The 19,911-nt window shown below is 55.5% G+C and overlaps 8 protein-coding genes across 8 annotated transcripts; 4 read left to right on the plus strand and 4 right to left on the minus strand.

The window, feature by feature from the left end:
- Positions 1-1,820: 1,820 nt before the first annotated feature.
- On the plus strand, positions 1,821-2,768 carry EsH8_VII_000934 (peptidylprolyl isomerase; the record flags this gene model as incomplete). The annotated part of the gene is made up of 5 exons (XM_083271067.1): positions 1,821-1,837; positions 1,914-1,981; positions 2,196-2,365; positions 2,420-2,526; positions 2,582-2,768. 5 exons carry the CDS (start codon positions 1,821-1,823, stop codon positions 2,766-2,768), a joined length of 549 nt encoding a protein of 182 aa, XP_083128624.1.
- Positions 2,769-3,373: 605 nt separating this feature from the next.
- On the minus strand, positions 3,374-4,650 carry EsH8_VII_000935 (DNA-directed RNA polymerase III subunit C34; the record flags this gene model as incomplete). The annotated part of the gene is made up of 2 exons (XM_083271068.1): positions 3,374-4,274; positions 4,364-4,650. The coding sequence occupies 2 exons, from the start codon at positions 4,648-4,650 to the stop codon at positions 3,374-3,376; spliced, it is 1,188 nt and encodes a 395-aa protein (XP_083128625.1).
- A 1,825-nt stretch (positions 4,651-6,475) lies between these two features.
- EsH8_VII_000936 (uncharacterized protein) lies at positions 6,476-7,792 on the plus strand (the record flags this gene model as incomplete). Its single annotated transcript, XM_083271069.1, has 2 exons — positions 6,476-7,605; positions 7,660-7,792. The coding sequence occupies 2 exons, from the start codon at positions 6,476-6,478 to the stop codon at positions 7,790-7,792; spliced, it is 1,263 nt and encodes a 420-aa protein (XP_083128626.1).
- Positions 7,793-8,682: 890 nt separating this feature from the next.
- EsH8_VII_000937 (Zinc/iron permease) lies at positions 8,683-10,328 on the minus strand (the record flags this gene model as incomplete). The annotated part of the gene is made up of 3 exons (XM_083271070.1): positions 8,683-9,833; positions 9,991-10,188; positions 10,292-10,328. The coding sequence occupies 3 exons, from the start codon at positions 10,326-10,328 to the stop codon at positions 8,683-8,685; spliced, it is 1,386 nt and encodes a 461-aa protein (XP_083128627.1).
- A 663-nt stretch (positions 10,329-10,991) lies between these two features.
- On the plus strand, positions 10,992-12,672 carry EsH8_VII_000938 (uncharacterized protein; the record flags this gene model as incomplete). The annotated part of the gene is made up of 3 exons (XM_083271071.1): positions 10,992-11,292; positions 11,352-12,493; positions 12,547-12,672. 3 exons carry the CDS (start codon positions 10,992-10,994, stop codon positions 12,670-12,672), a joined length of 1,569 nt encoding a protein of 522 aa, XP_083128628.1.
- A 471-nt stretch (positions 12,673-13,143) lies between these two features.
- On the minus strand, positions 13,144-13,972 carry EsH8_VII_000939 (uncharacterized protein; the record flags this gene model as incomplete). Its single annotated transcript, XM_083271072.1, has 2 exons — positions 13,144-13,334; positions 13,396-13,972. The coding sequence occupies 2 exons, from the start codon at positions 13,970-13,972 to the stop codon at positions 13,144-13,146; spliced, it is 768 nt and encodes a 255-aa protein (XP_083128629.1).
- A 1,651-nt stretch (positions 13,973-15,623) lies between these two features.
- EsH8_VII_000940 (uncharacterized protein) lies at positions 15,624-16,991 on the plus strand (the record flags this gene model as incomplete). The annotated part of the gene is made up of 2 exons (XM_083271073.1): positions 15,624-15,856; positions 15,953-16,991. 2 exons carry the CDS (start codon positions 15,624-15,626, stop codon positions 16,989-16,991), a joined length of 1,272 nt encoding a protein of 423 aa, XP_083128630.1.
- A 785-nt stretch (positions 16,992-17,776) lies between these two features.
- Positions 17,777-19,078, minus strand: EsH8_VII_000941 (uncharacterized protein; the record flags this gene model as incomplete). The annotated part of the gene is made up of 2 exons (XM_083271074.1): positions 17,777-18,548; positions 18,639-19,078. 2 exons carry the CDS (start codon positions 19,076-19,078, stop codon positions 17,777-17,779), a joined length of 1,212 nt encoding a protein of 403 aa, XP_083128631.1.
- Positions 19,079-19,911: the final 833 nt, after the last annotated feature.

Raw genomic sequence — 19,911 nt, forward strand, 5'->3', positions numbered from 1 at the left:
TCAGGTTGCTCCGCCGTGCCGTTCCGTGGTCAGCCTCTTTGGGAAGTCCCTGGCCGCCTCACCAAAACTTTTTTCTCCTGAGAAGACAGCGAGACTGAATCTTCATCATCAGCGCCATCCGTTCTTCATCCATCGGCCTCCGTGTAACAACAACATTCATCTCCTTCTTATTCTGTTCCTGTACCATTACCTTGACTGTGTAATCTGCTCTTGGAGGTGCGTAAAACTGGTTCCTTTTGTCGCCCCCAAAATCACACGTTTCCTCATCCCAAGCTTCCCCTTACCTACTCCCGCATGAAAGCCTTTCAAGAGCTACCACAGCTGGACTCTGCGGCCAAGACGGGTTGTGTGCGGGCCAATTGAGCTGTCAGAATGGAATGGGAGCTTTCCCATCCAGCCTCTGCAGCTTATTGTCCTGGCAAAGCGACCATTGAGCCCGGCTGGCATCTTGGATAGCTCCAAGCACAGCACAAGCAAGCACAAGCACAAGCACAAGCACGGCAGCCTCTGGCATGGGCTGGGCTGGCAGCAGTGTGGTCACCACACCAACATCAGACACCAACAGCAGACTGCACGTACAGACGGCAACGGATGGTGCGATTGTCCAGACCACGGACGGCATTCATTGGGTTTCGGCTGTTGGCTGCGGCTTGTCATGCTTTTGTCCGTCGCCGCCGCCGCTGCTGCTGTGCCATCCACCCACTCGTCCATCCACGCCATCCCCGCTCCCAGAGACCCAAGATTCCACGAGCTTCCGAAGGTGTCAAGGGCAACGTGGGCCAGTGGGGGACGGTGACTTGGCTGTGTCGATTGGAGTTTTAGTCGGCACCGCTCTGCCCAGTCCAGCTGTGCCAGCTTGCTGCCCCCCTCCCCCTCTCTCTCCTGTCGCTCCAATAGGCGTCGGCCTCGGGGGTTTGACGTGCATTCGCCTTCCTGCCCGTGCCGCACCGGGGTGCCAATGGCTCTTGTTGCTCTGCCCTCCTCGGCGAAGTAAAATACTTCCCTTTGTTGAGCAGACAGCGAGTTTATCCAGGTACCGGCGCAAAACCGGGCAGGGCGTTGCAGGTACATGTCCCTCGCGCCGGCCTAGACCTGGAGGCCAGACTCTTCAAGCTGCGCTGGAGGGTCGATCTCGGTCTCACCGCACCTTTGCTGCGAGCCCAACGATTGCTGGCTGGCTGGCTAGGCGACGGACAATCGGAATGATTGAACACTGCCATTTTTCTTGCCGAGCTAAGCCCAGTTGGGGGTGGAGGGAATTCATTATTTTCTTGATGAAGTCATCCCACTCAATGCGTCCCAAGCTCTTTGGCACTGCACTGGCTTGTTCGGGACTTGGCCAGCTGCAGCTGCAGTTGGGCTGAGGCAAAATCAAGTCAAGGCAAAAGCCAAAGAGTCGGAGTCGGAAAGAAGATCCCTTTGCCCCTCGTTACTTCCTCTCCCCCCCCTCGGGCAACGTCTCCCCAACCCCTCCTTCCAAGTTCCGTCACCGTGTACAAAGTACTTGGCTACTTTCGTCGGTGACCTCAGCAGCTCACTTCACGTGACTTTTTCTCCTCTTTTTCCTCATTCTCGGCCGCTCATTCGCTGTCTCAGCACCCGCAGTGGGGAGCTCCTGCGCTAACAATAACCCCCTCCACCCAGCTGTTGAAAAAATGAGACCAACCCTTTTGCGACCCCTCCTACCCCGCCATACCTTCTCCTGCTCCTCCGTTTCACCCTCGCCCTTTTCTCGACCTTCTACCTTCCTCAAACCTCTCCGAACTGTGATTCCTGCATCTACCAAGCCATCCGTTCGATTCTTCTCAGCATCCAACATCATGTCTGGTCCTCAAGTGTAAGTCCTCGTCCCTCACTGCTTCGATACAGAGCATCGCAAGCTCTCAATGACGCCATACTAACCGTTTGTTTAGCTACTTCGACCTCGAGTGGGAGGGTCCCGTCCTCGACGGCAGCGGACGTCCTACCCCCACCGTTAAGGGTAAGCTTTTTCTGCCATGAATTCCATCGAGAGTCATCACGATTGCCTCGCCTTGCGTCTCTAGCATGGCGTTGCCTCTACCTAGAGCAATCTACGGCGTCGATATCACCCGCATCACCAAACTGGGTTGCCTTGATTGTTTACTCGTCGCCGTCATTCTCGGCCACCCCTCCAAGGCCAGCTGAACTGTGCTGACCAACCAATCTGTCTACAGCCCAGACCGGCCGCATCACCTTCAACCTCTTCTACGATGTTGTCCCCAAGACCGCCGAGAACTTCCGTGCTCTCTGCACTGGTGAGAAGGGCTTCGGTTACGAGGGCTCTTCCTTCCACCGTATCATCCCCGAGTTCATGCTCCAGGGTGGTGACTTCACCCGTGGCAACGTACGGCGCCTGCCCTCCTATTGCCCGCCAGACAATGAGCTTACAACGTGACAGGGCACCGGTGGCAAGTCCATCTACGGCGAGAAGTTCGCCGACGAGAACTTCTCCTTGAAGCACGACAAGCCTGGTCTGCTCTCCATGGCCAACGCCGGCCCCAACACGTAAGTCTTTCAAGTCTTTCCCGCCGGCTTTGCATCCCACTGACCGTCTCTCTAGCAACGGCTCCCAGTTCTTCGTCACCACCGTTGTCACCTCTTGGCTCAACGGCCGCCACGTCGTCTTCGGCGAGGTCGCTGACGAGAGCTCCCTGCAGCTCGTCAAGGCCCTTGAGGCTACCGGCTCCTCCAGCGGTACCGTCAAGTACGGCAAGCGCCCCACCATCGTCAAGTCTGGCCAGTTGTAAATTGCCCCGCACTCGGTTCTTTGTACGTTAGGCCCTGCTTCTGAAATGTCGCGAGAGACACCTTGACGGGAAGGATGGACGATTTGGCGGAGACTTGGGAATTGCGCCATTGCGCGGCTTGGCGACAATCAGCATTGCTGCTGCTCAATAGTCAGCCAAGACAAAAAGTTACTGCCACTCAACTATTTTCGTGTGCTATGACATGATGCCGTCGTCTCAACGACTTGTTAATATGTTTTGAGTGACATGGAACCCCACCCCCCACCCATTGAGCCCGACCTTTAGACATCGCACATCACTTCTTCACACATGTATTCAGGGCACGCTTAGATGCCACTAAGGGACTCGTATAGGGTTAAACATATCATTGGTATAATTGCACAGCCAGTACCTTGGCTGCTATTGAAACTATTCCGCTTGGGAGGATAAAATCTACCCTGGCAAACCGTCCCGCCGTGTCCTCTTTTTTTAATCGTGCCAACGCCAATGCAATGCTTCCCATGATGCGAATCAGTCAAGCCAAACCCATCTTTTTACTCCCGGAAACCACCCTCCCCCTCTTTCCTCTCGTTTCTTGTGTCCATCCTCCCTCAGAGCGCGTCTCCTTATTCCAGGCCCAACCACCGTTGGAAATACACGCAATTGCTCGCGCTCACCGGGCCGCCCTCTTCGCAGAGGTCAAAGACAGGGCACCGCCCGCAGGGGGCCTCCGTGTACCCGTTGACAAACGGCTCCGGGCCGCCCTCGTCGGGGCCGCCGTCCTGTCGACCAGCCCAGCCGGTGGTGCTCTGTCGAGGGGCCCGGCAGACCCTGTACCCGAGCCGGCCGGCTACGCGGATGGACTCGATGAGGCCGTCAAAGACCAGCACGTCGATCAGCTTCTGCATGTCCTCCTCGCCGAGGATCGTGTCCGAGGTGATTCCCGACTGGGAGATGAAGCGGGCGATCTCGCGCACGGTCGGGTACTCCTTGTAGCCCGCGGGGAGGGGCAGGCAGGCCGGCTCGCGCTTGGGCGGCTGGACGGCGGAGACGGCGCCGTTGGCGGCCCCGACGTCGCCGTCGCCCCCGGAGATCTCGGCGGCGCCGCGCTTCTTGCCCTTGGCGTCCAGGCCGCCCTTCAGGACGCCCTTCTTGGGCACGGCCGTGCGGGTGGCCGAGGTGCCGGTGCTGTGGTAGGTGCTCTTGCGCTTGATGTAGTCGAAGATGACGCGCTGCAGCTCCTCGATGAAGGCCTCGTCGAGGGCCGAGTCGGTGAACCAGGGGCCGCCGGTGGCGCGCTCCGAGGGCCGCATGGAGGCCTTGATGAACATGCGCTTGTTCGGGTGCTCGACGTTCTTGAAGGGCGCGATGAGCCCCTTGCCCTGGAGCTGCTTGAGGGCCGTCTTGAGGACCGAGTCGTGCATGTTTAGGCGGTTCTGGATGGACTTTGACCAGATTCCGTCGCCGCCCGCCTCGTCGATCGCGCCATAGACCATGCGCTGTTCGTCTGTCGAGCAGAGCTTGTATCTGGCGGGCGGTAGTCAGCATTTTAGGCATCGGGGAGAGAGGAGGAGGAGGAGGAGGAGTAGGGCGGGTGTTTTCCTGGTGGGACTCACTTTTCTGCATCCTCGACGGAGCGCCATCTCCATGCGAGGCCCGTCTGGGAGGAAACTGCGATGAGGAGGCGGTCGTTGGTCAGGCTCTGGAGGACCTTGAGGAGGGTGACGGTGTCGCGGTTCGGGATGACTTCGAAGTCGAGGATGTCGTACTGCGAGAAGAGCTGGCCCTCTTCGCCGGCCTTCTGGAAGGCCTCGTAGAGCGTCTCCTTCCACACCTCGAGCTTCGAGTCGGTGCTCGAGGTGGTGGCCACCGAGGGCGACGGCGCGGGGGGGCTGGGAGCCATTGCGACGGGTTATCGTTACGACTGCTTTTTTTTAGGGTGTTCTGTTTCCTCTCCTTTGGCGTCTGGCCACTGCTGTCGTTGGGCTTCGTCCGAGGGAGGAGGCCGGTGGCGGGTAATCGATCGGTTTGATGGTGGGGGTGGGTGCTTGGGGGATTTTTTTTCGGCCCAGGGTCCTGCGGGAGAAAGAGAGGTGGTTTTGCGCCCCGGAGGGAGGGTAAGGGATTTGCGCCGACGGCGGTTCTGGTTGTGGCGATTGGGTGTTTGGCTACATCTGTAGATGCAGGAATGAGCTGCCTGTCACCGATTGAATAGCATTGGTGGTCTGCTCGGGGTGGTTGGAGGGAGGTTCGAGGCGCGAGGAGAGCGCGGCAACGTGTGTGTGACTTGGGTCGGCGACGATGGTGGGATTAGATTTTGGAGGTGCATCAGAGGTTCGATCGGCGGCGCAGAGAAAAAAGGTGCCCCGCCACAAAATTTTGGAGGGTCGGTCGGCCCAGGTTCGGGGGGGGGGGTGGAGGAGCGTGGTCCCCGCTGCGACAGCACGGGTGTAATTACTGATTACCGCTGGGAGCGTGTCCTACCTAGCCTAGCTGGCGGGCGGTACAGGCACAGGCACCTACGGCACTTGAAGTCAGCCTCCAGCTTGCATTGGCGCCGGAAGAACTGCGGGAGAGACGGGCATGCGCTGGGAGCTGGCCTGCTGTCGACGCTGCTGGGGGAACACCACACCTGAGATGGGTGCAAGGTGAGGGACAAGGGATGGTACGTACCGATTGGTGGTGGAGTCGCTCGACGATCAACAACACGGCAACCTCTTTGTCTTTTATCGTCGGGGGGATTGGAGATGATTCAATGGGCAATGCAGTATGAGCTTCAAGCACAAGCGTCGGGACTCGATGTGATGTACTTTGGGAATCCGGAAACTCATGTCAGCCGAGGGCGTGAGATCCTGCATTATATCCGCCCTCAAGGCCTCAAAGTGAGTCACTGCCCGAGTGCTCAAGGTGTGTTCAGACGAGCCTGTCAGCCTGCCATCTGAGCACCTCTAGCCTCAGGCAGAGAGAGACCTTGATGCTAAACTTACACCAAGCCTCTGCTGCTTTCGCAAATGGTAAAGCACCCTCAACAGCTTACCATCTTGAAGGACCCTCCGATGTACATGCGGTAGTTGGGAAGAGCCGCCGTTGCCACAAAGCTTGATCACGTTCATCACAGAGGACGAGTCGTTACCGCAGGACTTCATGTTATTGACAAAGTTTTTCTAGTGATGGTTCTTGCTATTTTCTCGGAATTCTCCGTCTTTGCAACCTCAGTCTCCGGCCTAAAACTTGTTCGTCAATGCTGATCTCCATTATCAATGCTTAGTCCAGCTCGGTTTAGATTCAAACATCATGACTCCAGTTAGTAACGCTGCCCAGAAGTTCGCCATTGGCCTTCGTCGTCTGCGGGGTCTGCATAGATTAAAGACAATCTCAATTCAGAGGATGGCCTCGTGTCGACAAGCCTGGGGCGAATTATGTTAAAGACCTGCAGTGGCTCTAGACAGCATGTATAAGATATCTTGCCATGCCGGGTATATTGATCAAAACCAATTGCCGATAGGTGAAGACAAACCCTCCCACAATAACCATATGGTATCGTAAAGTGATGATTTGCGGCTAATTCGGTAGATGTCACGAGGCAGTCCTTCACCATGCCAAGAGTTTGGGACAATCATTTAAGGGGAGAGAGACGCCTTAAGAGACGCGATGGCTTGTACCAGTGATGACTGAAAGCAACGCTTCTACAAACTTCTTCCTACCGAATAAACCCTGTGGAAGGAATCATGAAGCATACAGCCATCCTGGCTATCGCCCTTGCGAGGCTGGTCGTGGCCTTGCTAGACGCTCGACAGCTCCCTCCCACTAACTCAACTGTCGAGTGTACGCCACTGTCGTCCCCGTGGCCAACGTGGCAGCAGCTCCCGAAGCAACCCTCGCTCCCCGATCCCTTTCTGCCCCTGAAGTACATGTCGCTGGACAATGCCGGCAGCAACCCGACGCAGTTCGCAACCGACGTCATGACGGGGAAGGGGAAGAACCGCATCCAGACCCGCGAGCAATGGTACCAATGCCAACGCCCCCAGCTCATTACCATGCTCCAGGAGTACCAGTTCGGGTACTATCCAGACCATTCCAAGGAGCAGGTCGTAGCCACCCGCGCCGGGAATACCATCAACATCGCCGTCACAGCCGAAGGTAAGACCGGCCGCTTCCAAGCTTCCCTCGCTCTGCCCTCCGGCAAGGGACCGTTCCCCGTCGTCATCAACACGGGCGGCATGCAGGACCAACCGTACCTCCAGGCCGGCATCGCGGTGGTAGGCTTTAACTATGTCACCGTCGCGGCGGACAGCAACTCCAAGACCGGCGCCTTCTGGGACGTATACCGCGGGAGAGACATTGGCGTCCTGACGGCCTGGGCTTGGGGCTTCCACCGCACCCTGGACGCCCTCAACCTCACGGTCCCCGAGATTGACGCCTCGCGCGTGGGCGTGACGGGGTGCTCGCGCCTAGGCAAGGCCGCGCTGGCGGCGGGCTTGTTCGACGAGCGGATCACGCTGACGATGCCCATGTCCTCGGGCGTCCAGGGGCTGGGCCCCTATCGCTACTACTCGCTGAGCGGGCAGGGGGAGAACCTGGAGAACTCGAAGCAGGGCGCCGGGTGGTGGACCAACGCCAAGCTCGGAACGTTTGTCGGCCACTCGGAGAACCTGCCGTTCGACGCGCACGCCATCGCTGCTGCCATCGCGCCGCGGGCGCTAGTCATCGACCAAGGCACGGGAGACCCCTATGTAAACTCCAAGGGAACCGCGGTCGTGGTCTACCCCGCCGCGAAGCTCGTCTACGACTTCCTCGGCGCTGGCGACAAGATTGGGATCGCGGTCCGGAGCGGCGGGCATTGCGATATGGGCGGCTAGTAAGTCCTCGACCTGGAGCCTGCCCGGCGAGCTGAAACTGACCGAGACAACAGCACCAACGTCCTGCCCTTCGTGCAGCAGGTTCTGCAAGGGAAGCCGTCTGCCAAAGACTATCACAGCCTCGGGACATATGGGTCTCCCATGGCCTCTGCCTTTCCCTGGGCGACAGCCGTTCCGAAAATGTAGGCGGGTTGGCGTTGCGATACGGATAGGGCGTCCGATGCTGTCGCTAGGTCTCCCAGGCATCTAGGCAGAGTTCTATCTTACGAAGCATTTGGCTATTCTACCTACGCTCTTTTCCTTAGAGGACACGTGCATAGGTGCAAATGGGAATTACTCTGTGTGCTCGTGGATCGCAAGCCCAACCGTTCATCAGCACACTTGTCAAGACTGCCGGGTTTCATGTTGCTGGGCACTGTAGAGAACAGAGCAGAGGACCGATCATATTGTACCGACAGCAAGTTTCCCAAACTCGCTTATGGGTTTCCGACAACTCCTGCAGTTCGTGCTCTCGACCTTGAGGCAAGGATGTTTGGTATTTGGGGGTGGAGAGGCGCGCCCGGACCGCGGGCTCGGAGCAACCGGGGGTCGGACCCACAATCTTCAAGACCGCGGTAGAGCGAAAGGAAAAAAAAAAAATCTTTTCGCATCACCGGCCCTGTTCGATCTATAATGACTCAACCAGGCGTCCGAACCCAACAACAGCAGATCTTCGGATCTCGCTCATTAAACCCGCCTTGCTAGCTCAATCGGTAGAGCGTGAGACTCTTAATCTCAAGGTTGCGGGTTCGACCCCCGCGTGAGGCTCAAATCCTCACCGCGATTGGCATAGCCACTCTTCGGGTTAATCTTTTGCTTTTGCCGTTGCCTGCCTGCCACACACACCTTAGTGTTCTTGTCAACGGATGAGTGAACGGGCTTGAATCGTTTTGTGTTTCCTATTCGTCAGTCTTCTCAAGATTCATCGGAACACAGTTTTGAGGAGAACGTGAAGGTAAAGCATTGATCAACATTGCTGTATTACTTGCAAGATCCGGGTTGTGTCTTGCTCCGATCTATAATCATTAGATAGAGACCTATGCAAAGGCACCTACTATGGCCATAAGCGAAGCTCCTCCAATTACCGCCAGATAGGCACTAAGCCGCTTCCTCCCTTGAAGCACTGCATAACTCTTTTCGGAAAGGAAGTCCTCTGCCAATAGCTGCACTAGACCAGCGAAGAGAAGCAAGCCCGCCGAGATGGCATTCATGAACCCAACCATGAGCAACCCGGTCTGGCTCATGGGATCGTACAAGTTATGCACTATCAGACCAATGAGCTGCCCGAGTGGAGTTGTGCCACCGAAAGCAAGGACCATGAGCCATGGCCGGGGCGACGACCTGGGCAGCTGAATGGCCGCGATACGGCTGCCGAGGGCGAGTCCCTCGAACGTCTGGTGGAAGCTGATGGCGATGAGAAACACGATAAACGTGGGACCCGTGGCTACCGAAATGGCCATGCCGATAAAGATGCTGTGGAAGAGGATACCACCTTCCAAAAGGAGACATTGGCGGAGGAGTCGTGACTGCTCCTCCTCGGTGACGATTTGGGGTGCGCCAGGTGTAACGGTGATTTTCGGACGGTTGTTGGGCGAGCTTCGTCGCCGAGGTTCATCTGTGGATACCGGGTCTAGCTCGTTGATATCGAGATCAATGTCGGACGCATCGTCGTCGAAGCTGTCGCGCTCATCCGCCAGACGATTGTTCGCCTTTGCGCGTGTCGGTGTGGAGCTAGGCAAAGGCGAGGCGCCGGCCATCAGTCCCTGAGTAGAATCCATATTCTCGAGGGTGATGTCCTCCGGTCGGTGCGAGCCAGCCCTGTGCGACGATAGGCTCCTGGCCCCGTGCCTACCGGCTCCATGAGAGTGGCCATTGTCCTCCTCGTCCCAGTACTCATACTCGTGCGAGTGCGAATGCGAGTGACCGGCACCGCGGGTTGCTAGGTAGGACTCGAGAGCGACGACGGATAGTGCGGCTACCATGGCAACCAAGCCGGCCATTTGCGGGTATCCTCTGTTGAAGACCGATGGGAGACATGGGTCGGTCAGGGAGGCAAACGCCGTCGGAAGCAGATGGACAAAGGATGTTGCGAGGAGTACACCGGTGCCGAAATGCTGACAGTAGAAGAGAATTCTGCTCTGGGGTCGGCCTTTCGAGGTTCGTCGGGGGAGGAGTGGGATACCACATGCTGTCATGGCTTCGTCAGAAAAAGTTCAACATATAGCGATGCGCGACCTCGACAGCCGTACTGATGAAGGCTTCTCCAAGATCAGAGGTTTGGGTGCTATGTCCCCATCGCAGCCACCGGGTACTGCACATGGTGACGATTGCAAGGTGTCACTTACAGATTGTGCTCAATGCCAGTATCAGCACCAGCGCACCGATGTGCAACGGGGTATCGTAGGACTCCTTTCTCGACGAGCCGCATTGCGGCTTGGCTGCGCTCGCGGCGGCATCATCGGGGTTGTTCACGGCGTGCCCGTGTCGCTTTGAGAGCTCGGCGAGCAGGAATTCGGTAGGTATCGAGGCCCATGAGGCGGCATCTTCGGATAGAAAAGTAAGAGTCAGCAACCAAAATTACTTTGATCCCAGGTTGTACACGTGGAAGACATCCCCCGCCAGGGACTGGACGATAGTGATGCGCACCTCTTGCCCAAGCTCCTGTAGCTCCTGGATCACCCATTCTGGACGGCGGGCGTTGATGAAGTCTGGCTCAATATCATGGCGACTCTGCACCACAGAGATGCAGATGGTCGAATGGGCAGAAACCAAGAACGGCAAAAAGGGACACGGATCGTGCCTCGTCTTCGTCCAAAGTTTGGCCCAAGCAATACGTGGGACCCGGACGATGTGGTGAGCACCCAGAGAGGGACAAGGGAGGCGGAGCTCCTGGGTTACAGCTCCTCGGTCCACTGTGTCCTGATTTCCCCCCTATGAAAACAAGCGCATGGGGGGGCTTGGCCCCTTGGATTTACTGGGGAACAGGGGTGACGGAGTCTCGGGAACACATTGACAGCTGCAACCAGATACGTAATTACCCCAGCGAAGCGAGAGGCTAATTCAGGGACCTTTGCAAGCTTCATGTCCTTGTTCACACGGTGCGGTACCGGTCTTATCAGGGACGACCTTAAGTAAGCAGGTGCGGGCTAAGATAAGAGCTATTAGGTATGACGAACAACGGGGCCTCGGTACGATGACTAACCGATTCGCGATATCGGTTGCCTATCGCACCAGCTCAGCTCCGACTGACTGAGACAGAGACCTCCAGGTCTGTGACACACAGCTTCCCAACCTCATCTCAACCTCATCTCAGCACTAGAGTTTGTCCGTCGACTGAGCGATTACAATGGCTGGAGCTCGACGTCTTCAATTGGCCGGTTTGGCTCTGCTTGGTGGTGTGTCCGCCCTGCAGATGCAGGTGCAGGTACCTGGACAGCAAGCACCGCTGATTGCCGACGAGTCGCCTCTCATTTCAACATCTCCGTCGGGCGCGTCGTCGTCTTCGAAGAAGCCTTTGGTCGATACCGAGGCCCTGCAAGACACAATCACCGCTGATAATCTGCTTGCACGCGCTAAGGAGCTGTATGAGATCGCCAAGCTGGGCGAGGAGGAGTACAACCATCCTACTCGCGTCATTGGCAGCGATGGTACGGCCACCATCATCTCCCCGGCAACACAAATTCGCTCATGCTCACCATTCACATAGGTCATCTGGGAACTTTGGAGTACATCTACTTCAACCTCGCCAAGTTGGGCGACTACTACAAGGTCTGGAACCAGACCTTCCCTGCAGTATCGGGCAATGTCTTCGAGTCCCGCCTCGTCATCGGCGACCAGGTGCCCAAGTCGGCCACGCCCATGGCACTGACGCCGCCTACGAAGAACAAGCAACCTGTGCACGGCGACCTTGTTTTTGTCGAAAACGATGGCTGCGATGCTTCTGACTACCCCTCCGAAGTGAGCGGCAACATTGCTTTCGTTCGCCGCGGCACCTGTGCGTTCGGAACCAAGAGCGAGCAGGCTGGCAAGGCTGGCGCTGTTGCGGCTGTTGTCTACAACTACGAAAGTGAGACGGTTCACGGCACCCTCGGCACGCCTTCCCCCGACCACGTCGCAACCTTTGGCCTCGGCGGCGATGATGCCAAGCCCATTCTTGAGAAGCTCCACAAGGGCGAAACTGTCGATGCGATTGCCTACATTGACGCCGTTGTCAACACCATCCACACCACTAACATTCTTGCCCAGACCACCGAGGGCGACCCGGAAAACTGCGTCATGCTTGGTGGCCACAGTGACAGTGTTGCCGATGGCCCTGGCATCAACGACGACGGCTCTGGCAGTCTGACTCTTTTGGAGATTGCCACCCAGCTCACCAAGTTCAGCGTTAACAACTGCGTTCGCTTCGCCTGGTGGGCGGCTGAGGAGGAGGGTCTTCTCGGCTCCGACTACTATGTGTCCGTTTTGTCTGATGAGGAGAACCAGAAGATTCGTCTCTTCATGGACTATGACATGCTTGGCAGCCCCAACTACGCCTACCAGATTTACAATGCGACCAACGCTGTCAACCCCACCGGCTCAGAGGAACTCCGTGACCTGTACATCGACTGGTACAAGTCTCACGACCTTCCTTACACCTTCATTCCTTTTGACGGCCGCAGCGATTACGACGCCTTCATTCGCAACGGTATTCCTGGTGGCGGTATCGCCACTGGGGCGGAAGGTATTAAGACCAAGGAGGAGGCCAAGCTGTTCGGCGGTAAGGCCGGTGACTGGTACGACCCTTGCTACCACCAGCTCTGCGACGATGTTGGCAACGTCAACTTGACCGCATGGGAGCTCAACACCAAGGTGAGTTTCATGACATACTTATTTGCCAGGACCAACACTAATCTGCTCTTTAGTTGGTCGCCCACTCTGTCGCCAACTACGCCGTGTCCTTCAAGGGCTTCCCTGAGCGCACCAAGGCGACTGTTGCCTCCACCTACACCAAAGAGACCAAGTATCACGGCAGCAAGCTTTTCATTTAATTTTTGACCAGCCATGAGTCTTCAATGCTATCACTATAAGGTGTACACTATGTAGAATTTCATTTACTGGAGCGTATGAGGGTCTGAATGTGTGGGATTGGGTAGTGGAGCAGAACAGGTTACCGGGAGGCGCATGCACGTTGATAGGTGTTTTATAGAGAATTTGATTTCATCGCTGTACAACAAGGCACCTCTTCTCACTGTATGATTTTGTATTTTTTTGCCGTCAAGCTCAGAAACGACTAATTATGACAGGCCGCCCGGATCGCAGACTCAGTTTCAAAAGATTCACTGAACAGCCAGCCACCTGCCTTGACAATGGAGGCTAGGACTGTTATAAGCCAAGAGTTACCAAAGGATTAAATAATTGTGAAGTTAGTTGCTAAAAACCTATAGAGAATTTGTGACCCTGGAAATTGTGTCGAGCGAGTTTCTCTTATCGATGACATGTTTAATTTTATCCGATGTTGCCTACACGACCCTCGCGTTTATTCTTTTGATTAGATCTGACGAGCCCATGGTTCTGTCATTATTCTCGTATCCCCAGCTGTCAACCCCCGACGTCCCCCATCGTCGCCACCAACGATAGCCGTATGACACGCCCTTTTTCGGCGTCCAGTGGTTGTTCGGTGTCCTGCGCACTTTTGGTCGGCCATGCAAACCTGGCGGCTCGGGCTTTAGCTGAGGTTCCTACAATCACATTGCAAGAGCGCCGGTACTTACATCTCCCCTGGTACTTCTTCGTCCTCGCCCGTTTCGTAAACTTGCGGCACTTCTGGCAATACTTCAAGTCCTCCCCCATCCAACCGCGAAGCCTTGTGTACAGCGGGCACGAGATGCACACGCAGTGCCTGCACCAAGGACGCTGGCATACCGGATGGTCTGGCGGGTATCTCCGGCACGTCATCCAGTTTCGGCAGCTGTGCGCGGCGCCTTGCGTGGCTACCAAACGGTCATGCGCTACGGCGTCCTCGGTCGTGAAGGTGAAGGCATGATGACGCCTGCGATGGGAGTAGGTGTTGTATTCCACCCCGGAGAACAGGTTGTAGCCGCAAGCCGCCGAGACCGCGTCGGGGGACAGATTCTGGTCGTACGACAGCAATGAGGGCTTTTTGGGGGTCAGAGGCAGAGTAAGTGTGCGGAAGAAGCGCGATACCAGTGAGAGGCAGACGAGGTCGTTTGTTTGGCAGTGAGATAGAATCTCAAGTTGAATCTCGACTGGTAGCTTGATGAAGAGGGAGGCGGAGAATTGTGTTAGAGGTTGTACAATATTTTGTACTGTTGATGCTGGCTTAGACATTGTCAAGACGAGGTATACTGATCGAACGAAGCTTGCTCAGGGTTTTCCATAAGATAATCGACAACCAAAAATCCCAATCTGAAAGGAAGGGATTTGGAAGCCTATTAGTAGTTGACAGTTGAAGCGCTGAATGCCGTTCTCACGGGCTTGATTACTTGGGCCAGCTGTAGGCTGCAGCCCCACTGCTGCCTGCGCAAGTGGGGAGTGGCGGGTACCCTTATTTCCCGATTTGGCGCGGCGGGATGCGGCTTGCAAGCACAAGAGACTGTCACTGGATGCGCTGCCAGCTCGAAGCTTTTCTGCTTGAAGGAAGCAGATCCAAGCCCTCACCGCCAACGAGAACTGGGATGGGCTGACTGCCAGAAGCCTGCCTTAGCGACAGCTGACCAACTTCGCCACTAAAACAGCTGTGACCATCGCCGTTGACAAAATGCTGTGTAAATGTCTGCTGGGCGACTATATCCTTTGATCTAGCCTTCAAGGGCGCGCTCATGAACAAATACTATTCTTTGTATCATGTTATGTTATGTTGCGGCCACAATCTCATGATATCCCTTACTCTCTCGGGGCTTCTTGGCTTTCTGGATCAGTGCCCGCCGAATTGTTCTCTGCTATCATTGTGTCTTTCAAAATGGCATCATCATTGCCTCCATATAGCTGCTCGTCAAAACCATTTCCAGATCTGAGGTCAGGGTCGACATCGCGCTTGGTGATGACATGCCATGCAATGATCGCCTCGAAGACCCAGACACAAGGATTACCTACACGTTGCCAGCTAGTATGAACGCTTTGATGTGTATCTTTAGAGGAGCCTACAGGAAGATAAAGCTTGTGTTCTAACCGCAGCAAACCCCCCGCCCATTGAGGATTAAATACCGAAGCAAGCCAGATGCGACATGAAACAGAGGCGTTCCGACAACATTGACTCCCAAAGATGTGCAGGAATGCAGTCCGGGTTATAAATAGCGGGCATTGGATTTGATAAATCTCCTTTAAGGCTATGGATTCCAACTCACACCCGTTACAGTGAGCGGGGCCATCATTCAGGGGAGCGGCATCCGGAGCCGAAGTAACGGCGCGGCGCGGCGCCCGTGACCGAAAACACCCCCGCAAGTCTCTTCCAACCTCTGAACCCTTCGTCAGGTATCAACCGGCCAATGATACGATCAAGACAAATGCAACTGCGGAGGAGCGGAAAAGAACAAACATATCCGGTCCGCCTTGAATGTTCGATCCACAGGAACTGCGGGGATGACGGGGATAAGCTGGAGGAACGGCGTCTGGGCAGTGGTGACCTTTGACCCTTTGAGGTACCCAGGTGGGGATTTGCCCGCCCATTCACCCTTTCGGCCTTTGGCGCCGCTGGTTGAAGGGCCACTGAGCTGCGGGATTGCTTTTCCACTGCAACGTTGGAGTGCCGTCGCTCTGGGGAAAAGACCCATCACTCTCATATCCCCAGATATCGCGAACTAAGCGAGTAAACCCGGGGTTGCTGCGGGGAAGAGGCTGCAAGGTTCCCCGAGAACAAATATATGCTGCTCCCCTCCGCCAGGTTTCTAGGTAGAACACCACGTACTTTATTGACTTTAACACATGTTGAAGCAATTTCGTCTCGTAGGTATCAATAACAACGGCGCCGCTCATCATCCAGATGGCAATTCAGACGGATACCCCCGCAGGAGGGCAAACAGCCCAACCCGCAACCGACATTGAGAAGAACCAGGTTTTGCACCAGGAAGATTTGGATGAAGCAAAAAAGCCGGCCGTTGCCGTCGACTACTCTGGAGCCGCGGCGAAGACTGATCCCGCAGAGATCAAACTTGTGAGGAAGTTGGACCTTTGGGTCATGGTCAGTAACCGAAAACCTCCACCGCCTATTTCAATGTAATCTAACTCTTGAAGCCCACATTATGGCTCATGTACTGGTTGAAGTAAGCCGAGAAGCTCATACATTCATCAAACAGTTGCTAATGGCTTCAGCTATCTTGACCGCAACGCGATCGCTCTCGCCCGGCTTAATGGCCTTGAGAAGCAGCTCGGCCTCAGCAGCGTCGAGTACTCCACCTGCGTCTCCATCCTCTTCGTCGGCTACATCCTCGGCCAGATCCCCAGCAATATGATCCTGACGCGCGTGAGGCCGTCCTGGTACATGGGCGGCTTCATGATGGCCTGGGCTGTTGTCAGCACCCTGACCGCGGTAGTCAAAGACTACAAGGGACTCGTTCTGACTCGCTTCTTTCTGGGCGTCGTCGAGGCACCGTACTACCCCGGGGCGTTGTACATCCTGTCCATCTTCTACACGAGAAAGGAGCTCGCGACGAGAATCAGCGTCTTGTACTCTGGAAACATCTTGGCCACGGCGTTCGCAGGCCTGATCGCCGCGGGCGTCTTCCACGGCCTCGAAGGCGTCAACGGGCTCCAGGGCTGGCGCTGGCTCTTTATCCTGCAGGGGGCAGTGACCTTCGTCATTGCAATGTTGGCCTGCTACACCCTCCCCGACGAACCCCTTACAACGCGCTGGCTCACGCCAGAGGAAAGGCAGCTCGCGCACGACAGAATCGAGCGGGACACGGTGGGAGCCCGGATGCAGAGCAGCACCTGGGGCGGTCTCCGCGAAGCCATCGTCGACCCCAAGGTCTGGGTCTTCATCTACATGCAGCACATGCACCTCGCGACCAACGGCTTCAAGAACTTCTTCCCGACAATCGTGCAGACGCTCAACTTCAACACCACCATTACACTCGTGCTGACTTGCCCGCCGTACCTGATCGCTGGCGTGCTGTCCATCGCCTGGGCGTGGAGCTCGGGCCGGTTCAACGAGAGGACGTGGCACATCACCATCTCCAAGGCGGTTGCGCTTTTTGGGTTCGTGCTGGCGTGCGCGACGATGAATACGGGTGCGAGATACTTCGCCATGTGCGTTTTCACAATCGGGACATATGGCGTGAACTCTATTCTCCGTAAGTGCACGTCCTCCTTCAAACATGCGTGCTTGGTCGCTGATATTGCCCACGTCTAGTTGGATGGGTGGGGAGTACGTGCGGTCAGACGAAGGAGAAGAAGGCAGCGGCATTGGCTATCGTCAACACGAGCGCGAGTATTAGCTTCATCTGGACTCCGGTAGGTTTACCACCGACTTGGTTTCATGCTCGAGAACGTTGTGCTAAATCAGGGGTTGTAGTATTTGTGGCCCACATCCGATGCTCCGAGGTACGTTATCCCGATGGCGAGCAGCGCAGCGTTTTGCGTGGCGTGCGCCGCTGGTGCTTGGGTTATGAAGTGGATGCTTGTGAGGGAGAATAGGAAGATTCGACAGAGTGACCAGGAGACTACTTTGTTTTACGCATACTAGTTGAGTTGTTGGCATTCTCATCTTGGCCATTGCTACGCTATTGATAGTTGCGTAATACTACGAGACTGCGGAAATCTTGCATACCCAGTGTTATGGAATGTGTGACAAAACGTGCTTTGACAAGTATAGTAATCTATAATTCAGAGTGCTACTACGGCAGGACCACGCACAGAACCAACTACCCTACCGGGCGGCCCAAGTAGCTAAAAGTAGGTCCTTTCGTGCTAGCTCAACTAAAGGTCCAGTATGGCAGAAAGAACAGTGATAACAGTGCAATGGCACTTATATGTTTCGTTATCTGCCTGTGGCAATATGTATTATAAATAAAGCGGTATTCGGTTGTCGTTATCGACAGCCTCACCCCGAATTCTCAAATGAAACATTAAAGCCTGTGTGATTGAACAAGAATCTCCGGTTGGCTCAATGAACGCTTGGAACAAATCTGGGAGTATCTATTCGGCATGCCGTTTGTACTCACGCCCATCAGTCATTTGCGTGATAGAGTCTGCCGGCTCAATGGTAACGGCCGTCACAACGTCCAACTGAATGTAGGGCCCCTCTATAGGAGGTAGAGACGGCAAACCAACAGAATGCGAATCAGGCACATCGTGCGTGCCAGCAAGTGATCGGCCCCAACCTCTCTGGCCTCCGTGCTTCCACCACCACCACTCTTTCCGGCCATTAGCGGTACCTGGCTGGGGGACCCTCCTGCTTGCAGGCCCGCTAATGACCACAGTGTGCCCGTAATCCCGTATCGGCGTCCTCACGAAGGCGAATTTGTCCAGCCCCGTGTCGTGTACGTCCTGCGGCGCGCTGAAGAGAATCGTCGACGTCCACAGAATCGAGTTGAAGAGGCCGTTGGCTGCTAGAATGGATCCGGCAAAGGCGAAGTAGGATATCCCCAGGTTGATGCCCAGAAGAGACGTGACGCGGCCAATAATCAACGGTGTGCTGCAGGCAATATATACAAACGGGTAGATGAGGAAGGCCGGGTGGTATCCGGACAGCTGTTGTGCTTGCGGCCGGGCGCTTCCACGGCCAGACTCGGCATCATCGCTGTGTAGCGATGTTCTCTTTTCCGGTAGATGGCGACAGCTTCGTTTTTGGCGCCAAAGAGTAAAGAAAACAAAGGAGTAGAGGCTGATTGTGAGGACGATGGAGACAATGACCCAGAAGTAGTGGGCCCATAGGCGCCAAGAATCGTACGACGTGGAAATCCAACACCTAGAGGGGAAAAGGATCAGAATCAGCTTGGTCAAGCGGGCGCCGGGGCTTCGATCGCACCCTGGAAACAGGGCTTTATGTGCTACTTACCAAACATTGGCTCTCATGAAAAAGGATTCTTGAGGAACCGCCGGGTGAAGCTCAGAATATATTACCCCTGCACCGTTGATCCCAAAATCAAACGTCCAGAGGCAGGCTATGCACGTATAAATCGACCATAGCGGGGGTTTATATCCCAAGCCTACCGTCAAGAATGTGGTCACAGATATTACCGACAGGAATAGACTGGCGGCCAGATTGCTCGTCGAACCTAGCCAGCCTTGGGCCCAGCAGACTGACGAAGGCGCAAAGATGCCGTCTCTTGCTACCCAGTAGAAACTTAACGCATAGGCGACGGCCTCCATCATGTCTGCCAGAAGGAGATTATAGATGAGAACGGGGAATGGACTGCGGGTCTCCCCTTCCTCCCCCTCGTCGCGTTCCTCGGCGGCGGCCTCGGCGGCGGCCTCGGCGGTTGGTTGCTCTTGCATACTGGCTAACCGATCGAGTTCTTCGATTCGAGCAAACCCGCTACTTCCAGAACAGGGAGCATCCAGCCCGAGAGTAAGGTCCGGAAACTCGGAGACAGCAGCATCTCGTGTTTGGTCGATTCGCCTCCTTTCAGCCCGCCGTTGTCTCTGGTATGTTAGAAACTTGTATGTAATGAAGAGCCAAAGCAGAGTCGTTGATATTAAAGAAAGGAATGAGAATGCGGTTAAAACTATCAGTCCACGTCGGTGGTATTCTGGAAGCGGTGCCAGCACCCCACGTTCTGACGCAGGCGACATGGTGAGCTAACTTCCAAAATGAAAAATGCCGCTGGAGTTGCAAACATCTCTGCTTTTCGGTTTGAAGTGTAGAAAAGATATATCAACTCCAATACCTGGAGAATATGGAAGTTGAGAAGAAGCAAGATTTCAGACAGGCGGCTAGTGTTCCTTCTTTGGATCCCGGTCGAAGTTAGATCGAACCCTGAAGCATACCTTGCATGACTGTTCAGTGTCTGTGGTTAGGTGTCGCGGACCTATTTGTTTCCCCGGACTGGTCTCAAACCGAAACTTTGTTCATCCCACACGAAAAAAACGTGCGAGGTGTTGCCGACCTTCCACACGCAAGTCGCTTCGTTGCAAAAACCAAAGCGTGCAGCATGCCCATGAATTATTATTTCATATTACTTCAGCTTCCACTAACGACTGCGACTTAATGTATGCAGTCGATAAGAAGCAGTAGTGCAAATGCTGGGAAGCCTTATCATTGGAGCATATGCCATTAGGCAAGCAGAGGTTCCTAATAGCCGATGCCTGACAGGCTGACAACCTTCACC

Source organism: Colletotrichum jinshuiense, chromosome 7, assembly GCF_051148585.1.
Source record: "Colletotrichum jinshuiense chromosome 7, complete sequence".
NCBI lineage: Eukaryota > Fungi > Ascomycota > Sordariomycetes > Glomerellales > Glomerellaceae > Colletotrichum > Colletotrichum jinshuiense.